This window comes from Scyliorhinus canicula, chromosome 25, assembly GCF_902713615.1.
Source record: "Scyliorhinus canicula chromosome 25, sScyCan1.1, whole genome shotgun sequence".
Lineage (NCBI taxonomy): Eukaryota > Metazoa > Chordata > Chondrichthyes > Carcharhiniformes > Scyliorhinidae > Scyliorhinus > Scyliorhinus canicula.
This window is the reverse complement of record NC_052170.1, coordinates 10,378,585-10,392,881: the sequence shown is the minus strand read 5'-3', so window position 1 is coordinate 10,392,881 and position 14,297 is coordinate 10,378,585. Positions and strand designations below refer to the sequence as shown.

Genomic DNA, 14,297 nt, shown 5'->3' with positions numbered 1-14,297 from the left:
TGAGTGAGTGAGTGTTTGAGTGAGTGAGTGTTTGAGTGAGTGAGAGTGAGAGTGTGTGAGTGGGTGAGTGTTTGTGTGAGTGAGTGTTTGTGTGAGTGAGTAAGTGAGTGAGTGTTTGTGTGAGTGTTTGTGTGGGTGAGTGTTTGTGTGAGTGTTTGTGTGGGTGAGTGTTTGTGTGAGTGAGAGTGAGTGAGTGGGTGAGTGTTTGTGTGAGTGAGTGAGTGAGTGAGTTCCCCAGAACAACAGATCTCCTTTACTCACACCACTCAAAGGAAAATTCCTGTCAGTGACTTATGTCCGAGTAAACCTGCTCCTTGTCGCACCCAAACCTATGACTAACCACAGGGCAATACAAACCCACTTTGCATTTTAACCACAGTCAAATTAGCTCAAAATAAACAGATCATTGAGGACTGGAAAATGACGATGCACCCTTCCCTCGCCAGTGAACCTGAAATGCCCTGATTGGGGCAAGGTTCTCACATTGGCACGCCAGCTGATTTCCAGAGTTCATTCCCACCGGAGGTATAACCTGTGAGACGATATGGGAGTGAATTCCCTGCGGAACCCGCCGGAAGACTTCCTCACAGAATTCCCTGTCCTTATAATTCCTTATTCCTAATGATGATCCCACTTAATGCAGGCAAATCTATTCAAATTAGAGGATCGGCAATGTGAAACTCAGAGAGGATAAACGATATGCTGGCCGCTGTGAGGATTCTCCCAGATCTCTGAGTGTTTCGTGACTCGATGGTGTTGGTGAAGCTCAGAAAGCTTTGGTTTTAACACCCTGGTCAATTGGTCCTCAGGAACACTGCTTTAAAATAATCGAACATGCACGACAACTCTTCAACTGAACAGTTTGGGATTTAGCTACAGTCCAATACTGTTGAAAAACTACGCAAAAAAAAACTCACTTCCAACTCGTTCTGTGCTCTTTTGAATAAAACAAAAAAAAATCAATAAATTAATCAAATGCAACAAGGGATGATAGCCCCCGGTGGGGCTCGCTGTGTCTAAAACAGAACATCATAAGGAAACTTAACACACTAAACTAAATATAGAGGGTGATGATGCAGCCAGCCCCCACGGCGGTCAGGGGCCAGGGAAATTCTGAAACTAAAACATAGATCAGTATAGGTCCTTCTACCCACGATGTTGTGCCGGCCATTTATCCTAATCTAAGATCAACCTAACCTACAACCTTCAATTTACTGCTGTCCATGTGCCTGCCCAAGAGTCGCTAAAATGTCTCTAATGATTCTGACTCCACCACCTCTGCTGGCAACCCATTCCACACACCCACCACTCTGTGTAAAGAACTGACCTCTGACATCTCCCCTGTACCTTCCTCCAATCACCTTAAAATTATGTGTCCCCCCCCCCCCCCCCCCACCCCTCCCCCCCCACTCTGGTGGCATGTGGCGCAGTGGTTAGCACTGGGACTGCGGCACTGAGGACCCGGGTTCGATCCCGGCTCTGGGTCACTGTCCGTGTGGAGTTTGCACATTCTCCCCATGTCTGCGTGGGTTTTACCCCCACAACCCAAAGATGTGCAAGGTAGGTGGATTGGCCATGCTAAATTGCCCCTTAATTGGAAAAAAGTAATTAGGTACTCTAAAAAAATAATAAAAATAAAAAACATTATGTCCCCTTGTGACAGCCATTTCCACCCTGAGGAAAAGTCTCTGGCTATCCACTCTATCCATGCCTCTCATCAACTTGTACAGCTCTATCAAGTCACCTCTCTGCCTTCTTCACTCCAGTGAGAAAAGCCCTAGCTCCTTCAACCTTTCTTCATAAGACATGCCCTCCAGTCTGTAGTATAACACAGTCCAGGCATCATCCTGGTAAATCTCCTCTACACCCTCTGCAAAGCATCCACATCCTTCCTATAATGAGGCGACCAGAGCTGGACACAATATTCAAAATGTGGCCTAATGAAGTGTCCCTTCCTCCACACTTCCAATAATCCTGCCTTTAACCCTGTATTCAGCATTCAAATTCGACTTTCCAAAATGAATCACTTCACATTTATCAAGGTTGAACACCATCTGCCACTTCTCAGCCCAGCTCTGCATCCTGTCAATGTCCTGTTGCAATCTGCAACAACCCTCAACACTATCTACAACTCCACCGACCTTTGTGACATCGGCAAACTTACTAACCCACCTTTCCACTTCCTCATCCAAGTCATTTATGAAAACCACAAAGAGCAGAGGTCCCGGAACAGATCCCTGCGGGACACCACTGGTCACCGACCTCCAGGAGGAATACTTTCCATCCACTACCACTCGCTGTCTTCTTTCGACCAGCAAATTCTGTATCCAGACAGCCAAATCTCCCTGTATCCCATGTCCCCCCGACTTTCTGAATGAGCCTACCATGGGGAACCTTATCAAATGCAAATGTTGATGATGCTCTCGAGTCATTCCAAAACCCACCAGTCGCAGAAGGTTTTGAGTGCGGCAGTTGGCCATGGACCTCCCAGCCAAAAACCCAGCGACAAAAAAAAAACGAGGCCGGCAAATCGCCGGCCAATCAACCCCCTCGATTGCCCGCTGCCGACAGCGGTCAATGGGCACCTTGGCCAGGCCCAGGAGCAGTTCTCAAGGACGTCCTTGCACTTGACCGTTTGCTCCTGATACGAGAAGGCTGTAGGTCAGGTGCACAGGAGGAACCCGTACTAAACTTCCACAGGTCTCCGGTTAGGCCGGTGCTGGAGTATCTTGTACCGTTCCAGGTGCCACGCCTTAGGAAGGACATCAAGGAGCTGGAGGGGTCGAGGAGGAGGGTTACCTGGGTGATCCCAGGGGAACGAAGGAGTGCGGTTAGGTGGAGAGATTGGAGAAGCACTGTTTCTCTTAGAACCGAGAAAAGGTCATCTGAGGAATTCTGAGATATCCCAATAGAGTGAGAAAGGAGAAGCTATGACCGTCGGTAACGGTAACCAAGGGTCAAAGGTTAAAATAGCTGACAAAAGAGCTGGAGGGGAAATGAAGAGAGATTTCTTCACAAAGAAAACGGGATGGAGTTGGAATACCCCATCCGAAGGAGTGGTGCAGTTGGACTCGTTCACAGGTCCTGTCACCCCTGTACTTGAAGAGGCGGCGGCCATCAGGAAATCGTGGGCCGCAATTAGGCAGCTCTTACAAAGAGCTAGCACAGCTGAGGTGGGGCCCAATGGCCTCCTCCTTCAGTGCTGTCAGGGTTCAATGAACCCAACTCACGAGCAGGAATTTTGTTTAGACTCGTTAGCGGGTTACGGGTGTCACTGGCTCGGCCCAGCGTTTGTTGCCCATGCCCTGAGGCCCTTGAGGAGGTGAGCCACCTTCGTGAGACGGCCGCAGGGTAAAAAGCTCATCGCCTGCAGACTGGAACAAGCTTCATCTTGGAAGTGCCCGCAGATAATGTCCGAGGGCACACCTTCTCCCCAGTGTTATTGACTGAGGCTTGTGGCAATAAAGAATTTGAATCTGTGAAAGTAAAATCCATTGCGGGTAAGCGAGGACTTAAACAAGTTAAACTCCTCCGCGTTTCGGTCGAAGGATTATCTCCAGGCACTCAGCGATGAACTAGGCGGGCCCTTGGTTCATCTTTGATTCACATTCACGAAGAATCAAGCAGCAAAATATTTGAAAGTCACCACACTCTGCAGTCAGAGAGGTGAGAGAATACTTTTGAGGAATGTGTAAAATTAATTCTTATGACTCGAAACCTGGGGAGAGGTGAGGGCGGGCGGGGGGAGGGGCCGGGGGAGAGATGGGTAATCCAATAAGGGTGGGCCAGGGTTACCCTGGCTGAGGGCTGTTTATACTGTCCCTACTTTGCTGGGCTAACTAATCTCAACTAATCTTCGCAGCTCCAGGGTCCCAGGCTCGATTCCCAGCTTGGGTCACTGTCTGCGCGGAGTCTGCACGTTCTCCCCGTGTCTGCGTGGGTTTCCTCCGGCTGCTCCGGTTTCCTCCCACAAGTCCTGAAAGACGTGCTGTTAGGTGAATTGGACATTCTGAATTCTCCCTCTGTCTACCCGAACAGGCGCCGGAATGTGGCGACGAGGGGATTTTCACAGTAACTTCATTGCAGTGTTAATGTAAGTCTACTTGTGACAGTAATAAAGGTGAATAGAAATATCCCTTTGCAGGAATGTTCTAACCACCGTTGTTCACATACCAGCAACACCATGAATTCTTCCACGAGTTTCTTGTGCCCTGAATCAGAACTTAACGTGAGTAAGAATGAAATTGGTCCATAGAATAGAACAGAATTGCGACAGCGCAAAAGGAGGCCATTCGGTCCTTCGAGTCTGCACCGTCCCTCTGTAGGAGCACCGTACCTTGGCCCACTCCCCCACCCTATCCCCGTAACCCCACCTAACCTACACCTCCATAGGACAACTTAACACGGCCAATCCACCTAACCTGCCCATCTTTGGACTGTGGGAGGAAAGCAGAGCACCCGGAGGTCAAACAATATTCCCTTTACTCTCTGGATAGCTAAATCTGGAGACTGGGGATCGAAGATAGCAAGGTGCGAGAGTGACTTAAAACACTCCCAACAGACATCATAAACTTTTGCACTCATCCCCAACCACTGCTGGCTTGAAGCTACTGCTGCTGATCCCGACGGAGATTCGTACTTTCCTGAACTCAGGCACTAACCCGATTTGCTTATATGGGTCTCTGATGAGGTAAGGCAGGGCAACGACACGGCTCCCACTGGCCAACGGGTCTGTAACCGTGGGGTTTGAGGTAGCAGGTGTTGAGCGCGAAATGAAAGTTCCAGAGAGAATTCTTTCCTGCCGAGGATTGTGAAGAGGTGGAATACTTATCCTGTGACAGGAGGAGGAAGCTGGGAGGCCGCAGTTGGGTTTTCAAGGAGGATTGGGAGGGAAAGGGGGAAGAGGCTGTCGCCGGCACCGTGGACAAAATGGCCGCCGACTGTGCTGGAACACTGTCGAGTTCTGGGCACCGCGGCGATTAGAATAGTGGGTGGAAGAATGAGTGCACTGAGCGATTAGCCACCGATACCGTTAAGAGTGAATGTTCCCCGCCTGAATTTGATTGTTAAAAAAAGTGCAGACAGCGTGGAGCAGCACCAGCTAACAGACCATCATTCAAACTTTTCGCCCAGAGAACGTCGCGTGCTGGCTAACCCTGAAGTAAAACAACAAAAAAAGGTCTGCCCCTGTAGCGGGGGAATGGGAAAGGCAGCGTGTTTGCAAACTCCCTGCCTGCCTGCTTCTTTTTTATTTCCCTCTCCCCTGTCCTCCTCCCCCTACCTCAGCATGGTGGGACAGTGGTTAGCACAGCTGCCTCACAGCGCCAGGGGCCCGGGTTCGATTCCCACCTCGGGTGACCGTGTCTGTGCTGAGTTTGCACGTTCTCCCCGTGTCTGCGTGGGTTTCCCCCGGGTTCTCCGGTTTCCTCCCACAGTCCAAAGATGTGCAGGTTAGGTGGATTGGCCATGATAAATTGCCCCTTAGGTGGGGGTTACAGGGATGATATGGGGGATTGGGCCGAGGTGGAGGGCTCTTTCAGAGGGCCGATGCAGACTCGATGGGCCAAATCGCCTCCTTCTGCACTGTAGGGATTCGATGATCTATTATTCTATGATCCTTGAAGGAAAGAAAAAACGAACCCCCCCCATCTTTTGTTACCAAAGTGTGTTTATGTCGCACCAGAACTAGGTTTCCCTCTCAGTCGTACATCTCTCCTCCCCCCCCCCCCCCCCCCCCCCCCCCAAGTTGCTCCATGGAAGATTGACTTTCCTTCTCTGCCCCCTGCTGGGTAAATTGGGTGGAAGGTCGCAGGAACAGAAGGAGGTCCTATCGTCCCTTGAGCCTGATTCAGTGAGATCCGTATTCGAACTCCGTATCCGCGTCTTTTCCCCATTAGGATACTAAAAATCTTTCAATCGCAGATTAAGAATTGACAACTGATCTAGCATTCGTGACTATTTGCAGAAGATCTTCCAAACTGAGTATAGGAGGAACCTTCACCCAAAGGGTTGTGAATCGATGGAATTCCTTGCCCAGTGAAGCAGTTGAGGCTCCTTCATTAAATGTTTTTAAGGTGAAGATAGATAGTTTTTTGAAGAATAAAGGGATTTAAGGGTTATGGTGTTCGGGCCGGAAAGTGGAGCTGAGTCCACAAAAGATCAGCCACGATCTCATTGAATGGCGGAGCAGGCTCGAGGGGCCAGATGGCCGACTCCTGCTCCTAGTTCTTACGTTCTTATGTAAACGTCTACCAATTTTAGCACCTAGGACTGTTCCCTAATTTTATTGCCCTGCCGTTCATTTTTTTGGCTATGCACCACCCCACCCCCTCCCCCTCACCAAAGTCAAGGGTGGTCAGGTGCCTGACAGGGTATTAGAGGCAGGAACACCTCAGAACATTTAGGAAGTATTTAGACGGTCTTGAAATGCCATTGCATGCCAGGCTACAGGACCGAGTGCTGGAAAGGGGGTTAGAGTCGGTAAGTGCTTGATGGCCGGTGCAGGCCGATGGGCCAAAGGGCCTCTTCCTGTGGTGTAAACACTCTGTGACAAAGTCCATGACTCCCCCACCGATCTAGCCCATCTTCAAGACTACGACAAAACTGACCCATGCACTTCGGGCTTCCCGGGAAGGCAACCGGGGTTTGGGCGAGGAGTGCCAGGAATGCTTCCGGGGGCTGGAGCCTGGTGTAGGGAGCGGGGTGCGAGAAGGGTCAGGTTATCAGAACAGTATAGACAAAGACACATACAACAAGAGGAGGCTTCTCCTTCACTTACAGGGCGACGTGGGTGATGTGGCTCCTCCCTCTGGGGACGCGCTGGTTGATTTTGTGTCAGACATTGGAAGGGGGACTGGTCGGGCCATGGGGGGCGGTGGCGGCAGCAGAAATGACCCCGCGACCTTGCCCTGGCTGCCACCGTTTGGCTGTGAACATGGAATAAAACAAAAACAAGCAAAGACACATAGCTTAATATAGTCGAACACAGTGGGACCTTTGCCAGTGACCTGACCAACAGTCCGATGTCGTGATAATGTCGCAGTCCAGTTCTGAGTTGGCCTCCCTCCCCCCGCGCCCCTCACCCCGACCTCCACAAAACCCCCCCACCCCCGCGCCCAACCAAAGACATTCAACACGCACCAGGGCATAGAAAAGGTACAAAATGCAACACTCCCAATGGATGACTGCGCTCATTCACCTTTGATCAGGCACCATTCTGCCAACTCCAGAGCTTCCGACCTGTACTATTCCCATTGAGTACCTCAAACAGGGTTTGTTTTTTCAGTCCCAACGCTTATTTGCACAGGGATGCACAGTCAGGAAGCAGGGATTCCTGCTGAATATCCTTCCTGATTGGGATGTTAATGGGTGTGTGGCTCTTTGATCTTGCCTGCGGGTTTACACTGTTATGTCCCTGAGAACTGACCAGCTGCACTTTCTCGGGTTCGAAGGCACGCGTCTCCCCTTTATCCCACAGGGAAGAAATAGGAAATGGCCCATGCCCTTCGGTACACATGCAAAGATAGATTAACACGCCAGGGTCAACATGGAGCCTGGATCCTGCCTCCAGCAGAGGCTGACTGATCCGCTTGTGCATTCCCAGAATTGGTGGTTCATGAGCCTTTGCTTCAGAATGATACAGTGCCCCAGAAGATGGAGAAGAAGGCCTCTCGCCCCATCGTGTCTGTGCCAGCTCTTCGAAGGAGCTAGCCGCCCCGTCCCAACTCTTCCGCTCTTTGCCCATGGCCCTTGACATGGTTCCCCCTTCAGGTATTTCCCAGATTCCCTTCTGAAAGTTGCGATTGAACCTGCTTCCATCGGCCTCTCTGGCAGCACATTCCAGATCACAACAACTTGCTGCCTGACGTCAATTGCCCCAATCCCCTCCTCTGCCAATCCCCTCAAACCTGCATCCTCATATTGTCCGCCCTATTGAGCATCCATTTTGTTTTTCTCACGTGACTGTGATAACAAAGATAACACAACCGGGGGTGGGGGGGGGGGGGGGGGGGGGTTGCTGCTTCAATAAAGCTACAATCGAGAGTCTAATGGAACAGAGTGTCAAGTGTTACGGAAACAAGGAGGGTAGATTGAGTTAAGATACAGATCTGTTTGAGTGGCAGGACATGCTTGAGGGGCTGAATGCCCCCCCGCCCTGCTCCTGTGTTCCATTCATATTATTCCAGGGGGCGCGTAGCCCTTGTTTGAGCTTGGAGGGCTCTGTATTCCTCCGGTGAGCAGCCCATTCAGCTGAGCTCACTGCCCAGAATAACTTGGTTACATGGTTCAAAGGAATGCGATGAACAGACTAGTGTCCTACTTTCACTGAGAGGCGGACTATGTCAAAGAGTATCAGTTTCCGTCAGCACAATCCTTGAGAAAAGGATTGCTCGGGCTTGTGGAAAGGCCAACCTGGGCCTCACGGACCTTGAATCAAAAGATCCCGCGCAGTGCAGACAAAGGAGCAAAGCCGACAGCCAAGGCTCCCAACACCATTGGCTAGATTGTGCTATAAGTGTTGCTCCGTTGTTGGGGGGGGGGGTTTCAATCGGGAATCCAATTGACAAGCATGAGGAAGAGAGAATCCCGCCTCCAGCGAACGTGGTGCGCCGCTCAGAAACGCCCGGCTAGGGGGGAACTGGAGAATCCTGCCCCAGGATTCCCTTCCCCAAGGGACGTTAGTCCAGGTGGGCTTTTACCACACTCGGTGACAGTTTCGTGGTCCCTATTAACTGAGCCTCGGCTCCATTCCCAGATTCCTAATCGATGGAATTCCAGTCGCACCCGCTGTCCGTGCTGGGACTTGAGCCCGGGCCCACGGAGCATTAACGTGGCCCCCGATTGGGATTGTTAGCTCAAAGGCGCTGCCAAGGCGCCGTCTCTCCTGTGTTTCAGGTGAGGGGAGGCTTGGGGCCTGCTCCCAGCATTCCACCTTCCCCGCCTGCACACAGACTTCCGAACCTACCGGTCGCCTGAGTACTGGGCAAGGTGGCGAGGACGCACTGACTTGTACCCCACCCTGAGCGGGAATCATCCTGGGGGAAGGCGGGGGGGGGGGGGGGGGGGGGGGGGGAGTGGGGGGGAGTGTCATTGCCGGTGCATTAGTGGAAGGAGTAATTTAATCTCTGGGTTGGACTGGCATAAAAGCTGCTTCTCCAGCCTCGGTGTGATGTTGCTGGTCATTGACCCTCATGCCGGGCCCTCAGCGTGAATTTAACTTCAGCGCCGCACCGCTCCAAGCCAAGTTTACCGCAACACGGCACAAAATAAAGTCCGCCGTGTTCACACGTCAGCGCCCCCCTCGTAACGTCCTCGAATGTTTTGGCAGTGGAGGAGAGCGAAAGGGCAGACAGCGTGCGCAGTGACCGTGTGCCACACGGCGTGGTGGCCTCAACTCAGCACGGCTGACGGGGAGGGTGAAGGCACGAAATGGTGCTCTGCCTCGCCGAGCGAATCTCTCACAAAGCTGGCGTCTGTGGAGAGGAAAATGAATGGCGCTGCCTGCGAGTGACTGACTTGTGGTTGACAGGAAGTTTATCCCGCTCGCACTTCCTGTGGCCGACCGAGAGAGACAGAGAGGGAGAGAGAGAGAAATCCCTGTCCCAGTGGCGTTATTTATTTTGAGATTTCTTTTTAACATTTTGATCCGTTGAAAATAAAGTCGTGTTCATCAAACGCTCCATTAACCCCTTTGCAGCACAGCAAAAACTGGGAAATGAGAATACTGCTTCTTCCTGCAGATCAACCCCAACTTGGATTTTTGTTTGAAGCAATTAAACGCCCCTCGTGCACTCTGTTAGAAAACAAAGTTTGACATTGAGCCACGTAAGGAGATATCAGGTCAGATGGCCAAAAAACTTTGGGCTGGATTCTTCAGCCGTGCCCACCCCAAGCTGGCCACAGAAGGAACGCGGACCACCTGAAGGTCCATTGACCTCGGGCAGGAATTTCCGGTCCCCGGTTGGGCGGGGCCGGAGAATTCCGCCCTTAGTCAAAGGGACAGGGTTTTGCGGAGCATCCTAAAGGGAGGTGCAGAGTGGGGCGCCGACATAGAATTCCAGAGCCTGGGGCCCTGCTAGCTGAAAACAGGGCCAACGATGGTGGAGCCATTGGGAATGCACCAGAGGCTAGAATCGGAGGGGTCCTGTTATCTAGGAAGGTTGTGGGACTAGAGGTGATTACAGAGGGTGGGGCAAGGCCGCTTGAAGGGATTGATGCAAGAATGATAGCATTAAAATCAAGATGCTGTCTGACCGGGCGCACAATGAAGGTCAGCGAGCACAATGGGGCAGTAAGAATGGAGCTTGCCAAGAGTTAAGACATGGAAAGCTACTGGATGACCTCTAGTTTACAGAGGGTAGTGACAGACCAGCCAGGAGTGCAGCGTTTGCTCAGTCATCCACCCTATCTGTCAGGCAAAGAAGCAGACGACTCCTTGGCCATGGTGAGGTCCCGGGCGGCAACACAGAACCCCTACAGTGCAGAAGGAGGCCATTTGGCCCATTAGGTCTGCGCCGACCCTCTGAAAGAGTGCCCTGCCTCGGCCCACTCCCCCCGGCCTATCCCTGTAACCCCACCGAACCTGCACATCTTTTGGACTGTGGGAGGAAACCGGAGCACCCGGAGGAGACCCACGCAGACTCGGGTGGAACATGTAAATTCCACACAGACAGTCACCCAAGGATGGAATCGAACCCGGGTCCCTGGCGCGGTGAGGCAGCAGTGCTAACCACCATGAAAATGGTGAAAACGCTTCATACAACACGGCAAAGTTAGATGAGTTTCAGATCAGAGAATTCCCTATGAGCTGGACCAGTGCGATGTGAAAAGTTAATCGCAACAACGGGAACTGGAATATGGCTCAGCTGTTCGCAAAGCAGGCAGCGTCCAATAACAGGGCAGGTGTACCCAATGGTTTGGTCCTGTGGCTCATTCAGGCATCCGTTCAAATCCCAATGACGTGACAAGCAAATGTGAGCATGCTCCGGCGAGTACAACAACTGTGCGCTACGTCAACCCCCCTCCCGCCTTGCCCAATGCATTTCACTAACATTGTCCATTCACTCCCTCTAACCCCCCCCCCCCCCCCCCCCCCCCCCCCCCCCGGCGCACTATGGCTGCAGCCCAAAACCATCCAAAAAATAATGCACTGTATCTCCAGCAGTGCCTTCCTTGTTTTCCAATCCCTCCGTGGTCTTGTCCGCCCCCTCTATCGCCGTCGTCTTCCTCAATCCCAAAACCCTCTCGAAATATCGGCACTTCTGGCTGCTTGGGGATTCCCAATTCCTCCACCATTGATGACCATGCTCTCCATTGCCTCGGATCCAGGTTCCCTATACAACACTCTCTTTCCTTCTTTCCCACACTCCTTTAAACCATCTCTAAGGCTAAGCCATCTAGCACAGGGCTAAATCGCTGGCTTTTAAAGCAGGCCAGCAGCACGGTTCGATTCCCGTAACAGCCTTCCCGAACAGGCGCCGGAATGTGGCGACTAGGGACTTTTCACAGTAACTTCATTTTGAAGCCGACTTGTGACAGTAAGTGATTTTCATTTCATCTCATTATGCGGCTCGATGGTTATACTTTGTTTTACAACGTGAAGTGCCTTGGAACCTTTCATTATGCTAAAGGGGCCTTGTAAATACAAGTTCTTGTTGTCCCAAAGCTCCATCACCTCACAGGACCACCATCACTTCCACGTCCCCTCCAAGGGGCAGCACGGTAGCATTGTGGAATGCACAATCGCTTCACAGCTCCAGGGTCCCAGGTTCGATTCCAGGCTTGGGTCACTGTTTGTGCGGAGTCTGCACATCCTCCCCGTGTGTGCATGGGTTTCCTCCGGGTGCTCCTGTTTCCTCCCACAGTCACAAAGATGTGCAGGTTAGGTGGATTGGCCGTGATAAATTGCCCTTAGTGTCCAAAATTGCCCTTAGTGTTGGGTGGGGTTACTGCGTTATGGGGATAGGGTGGAGGTGTTAACCTTGGGTAGGGTGCTCTTTCCAGGAGCCGGTGCAGATTCGATGGGCCGAATGCCCTCCTTCTGTACTGTAAATTCTATGAAAAGTCACACACCAACCTGACTTGAAATTGAGTCGCCGCCGGGTCAAACAATCCCTTTTTTTCTTATATAAATTTAGAGTACCCAATTAATTTTTTCCAATTAAGGGGCAATTTAGAGTGGCCAATCCACCTACCCTGCACATCTTTGGGTTGTGGGAGGCGGAACCCACGCAAACACGGGGAGAATGAGCAAACTCCACACGGACAGTGACCCAGGGCCGGGATCGAAACTGGCACCTCAGCGCTGTGAGGCAACAGGGCTAACCCACTGCGCCACCATGCTGCCCTGGGTCAAACAACCCTGGCGCTCCCGCCCTAACAGCACTGTGGGAGGTTCTGCGCCACACGGACGGCAGCGGTTCGAGGAAGCGGCTCGCCATCACCCTCTCCGGGGGCAATCGGGGATGGGCAACAAATGCTGGCCTTGCCGGCAACACCCACCGTCTGCGTGCGAATGAATAAATAAAAACTGCTCCAATCATTTCAACAGTGCTCACCGATGGAGGTAAACGTGCTGGTTGACTCCACCTGGTGTCCGTGGGAGTCAAGGTGACGTGCAGCCTTCAGGTGAGCAGGGGTTAAAGGTCGGGGAAATAATCGGACTTTCCCGCACAGCCTTAAATTGGTCTCCATTTTCAAGGACGAACGTTATTTTTGCCGCTGTAAATGCCTGTGTCCACATTTACAATGGAAACTGCCCATGGGCAGCACGGTAGCACGAGTAGATAGCACTGTGGCCTCACAGCGCCAGCGCCTCAGGTTCGATTCCCGGCTTGGGTCACTGTCTGTGCGGAGTCTGCACGTTCTCCCCGTGTCTGCGTGGGTTTCCTCCGGGTGCAGGTTAGGTGGACTGGCCGTGATAAATTACCCTTCGTGTCCACAAAAGGTGAGGAGGGGTTATTGGGTTAGGGGGATAGGGTGGAAAGCGAGGGCTTAAGTGACCCGATGGGCCAAATGGCCTCCTTCTGCACTGTATGTTCTATGTAAACTGTCACACTGGTAATTGCACTGGCTGGCCAGTGGTTGGCACTGCAGCAACATCAGTGCATGGATGGGGTGATGGGCAGCATAATTGTAAATGTGGATGTGGAAAACTGGAACGGCAGACGTAAGCTTTTTTATCGCAGTGAAACATTAAAGTAAAACAAATTTTTCAATCCTTTGGGGAGCAGGGGTTCATTTTCCCCGTTGATAGATTTGCTGGAAAATTCAATGCGAGTAAAAAATGGGAAAGGTAACTTAGAGATTTTGGTTCTCTGGTGTGTCTGATATTTGCATTGAATTCCTTTGGGTATTTTATTTACTACAGATGTTAACCCATTTATCAAAGACAGGTTAATAAGTTCATTAAAATGTGGCCCTAGGGAATTTCACACAGTCCTGTTAACCCATGAGCTGCCACTTCTCAGTGTTCATATTAAAAAGTTTTGAAATTGAAGCACTGAGGGTTATACTCCCTCATTAAGGAGTCGCTTGTCAGCACAGAACTTGAATATCGCTGAAAAGGGAGTCATGATGACAAAGCGCTTTTCCGGACAAACACCAGAATGCCAAATTTCAAGGGATTGCAACAATCTACACTGCAGGAGAAAAGGACGTTGATTGGCTGGCAAGTCCACAGTGATTGGCCAAGGTGTTGCCATGGAGAAAGCAGTGGCTTTCACGCCTTAGTCCTGATACATGCAAGACTTCAGCAATATGCCCTGTTTAAGTGTGTCCTAATTGGAGTTTAACCTTTACAGTTAAGATATCTGAAACCATGGGCGGAATTCTCCGACCCCCCGCAGGGTCGGGGAATCGCCCGGGGCCGGCGTAAATCCCGCCCCCGCCGTGGCCGGAATTCTCCGCCACCCGGGAATCGACGGGAGCGGGAATCACGCCCCGCCGATCGGCGTGCCCGCTGTGGCGATTCTCCGACCCGCGATGGGCCGAAGTCCCACCGCTGACAGGCCTCTCCCGCCGGCGGGAATTGGAGCACCTCTGGTGCCGGCGGGATTGGCGGCGTGAGCGGGCCCCCGGGGTCCTTGGGGGGGGGACGCGGGGCGATCGGACCCGGGGCGATCGGACCCGGGGGGTGCCCCCACGGTGGCCTGGCCCGCGATCGGCGGGCGAGCCAGTGCTGTGGGGACACTCTTTTTCTTCCACCGCCGCCACGGCCTCCACCATGGCGGAGGCGGAAGAGACCCCCTACCGCGCATGCGCCGTGGTGATGTCAGCAGCCGCTGACGCACCGGTGC

General features: G+C 52.2%; 1 protein-coding gene across 5 annotated transcripts in view; it reads right to left on the bottom strand.

Moving 5' to 3' along the window:
• Window positions 1-14,297, bottom strand: part of nfixb (nuclear factor I/Xb) — a 417,830-nt gene that overhangs the window by 56,893 nt on the left and 346,640 nt on the right. For all 5 annotated transcript variants that reach the window (XM_038784617.1, XM_038784615.1, XM_038784616.1 and 2 more), the window contains one exon: window positions 6,779-6,926. In XM_038784617.1, coding sequence (XP_038640545.1) covers window positions 6,779-6,926 — 148 coding nt within the window. The remainder of the gene's footprint in view (window positions 1-6,778; window positions 6,927-14,297) is intronic.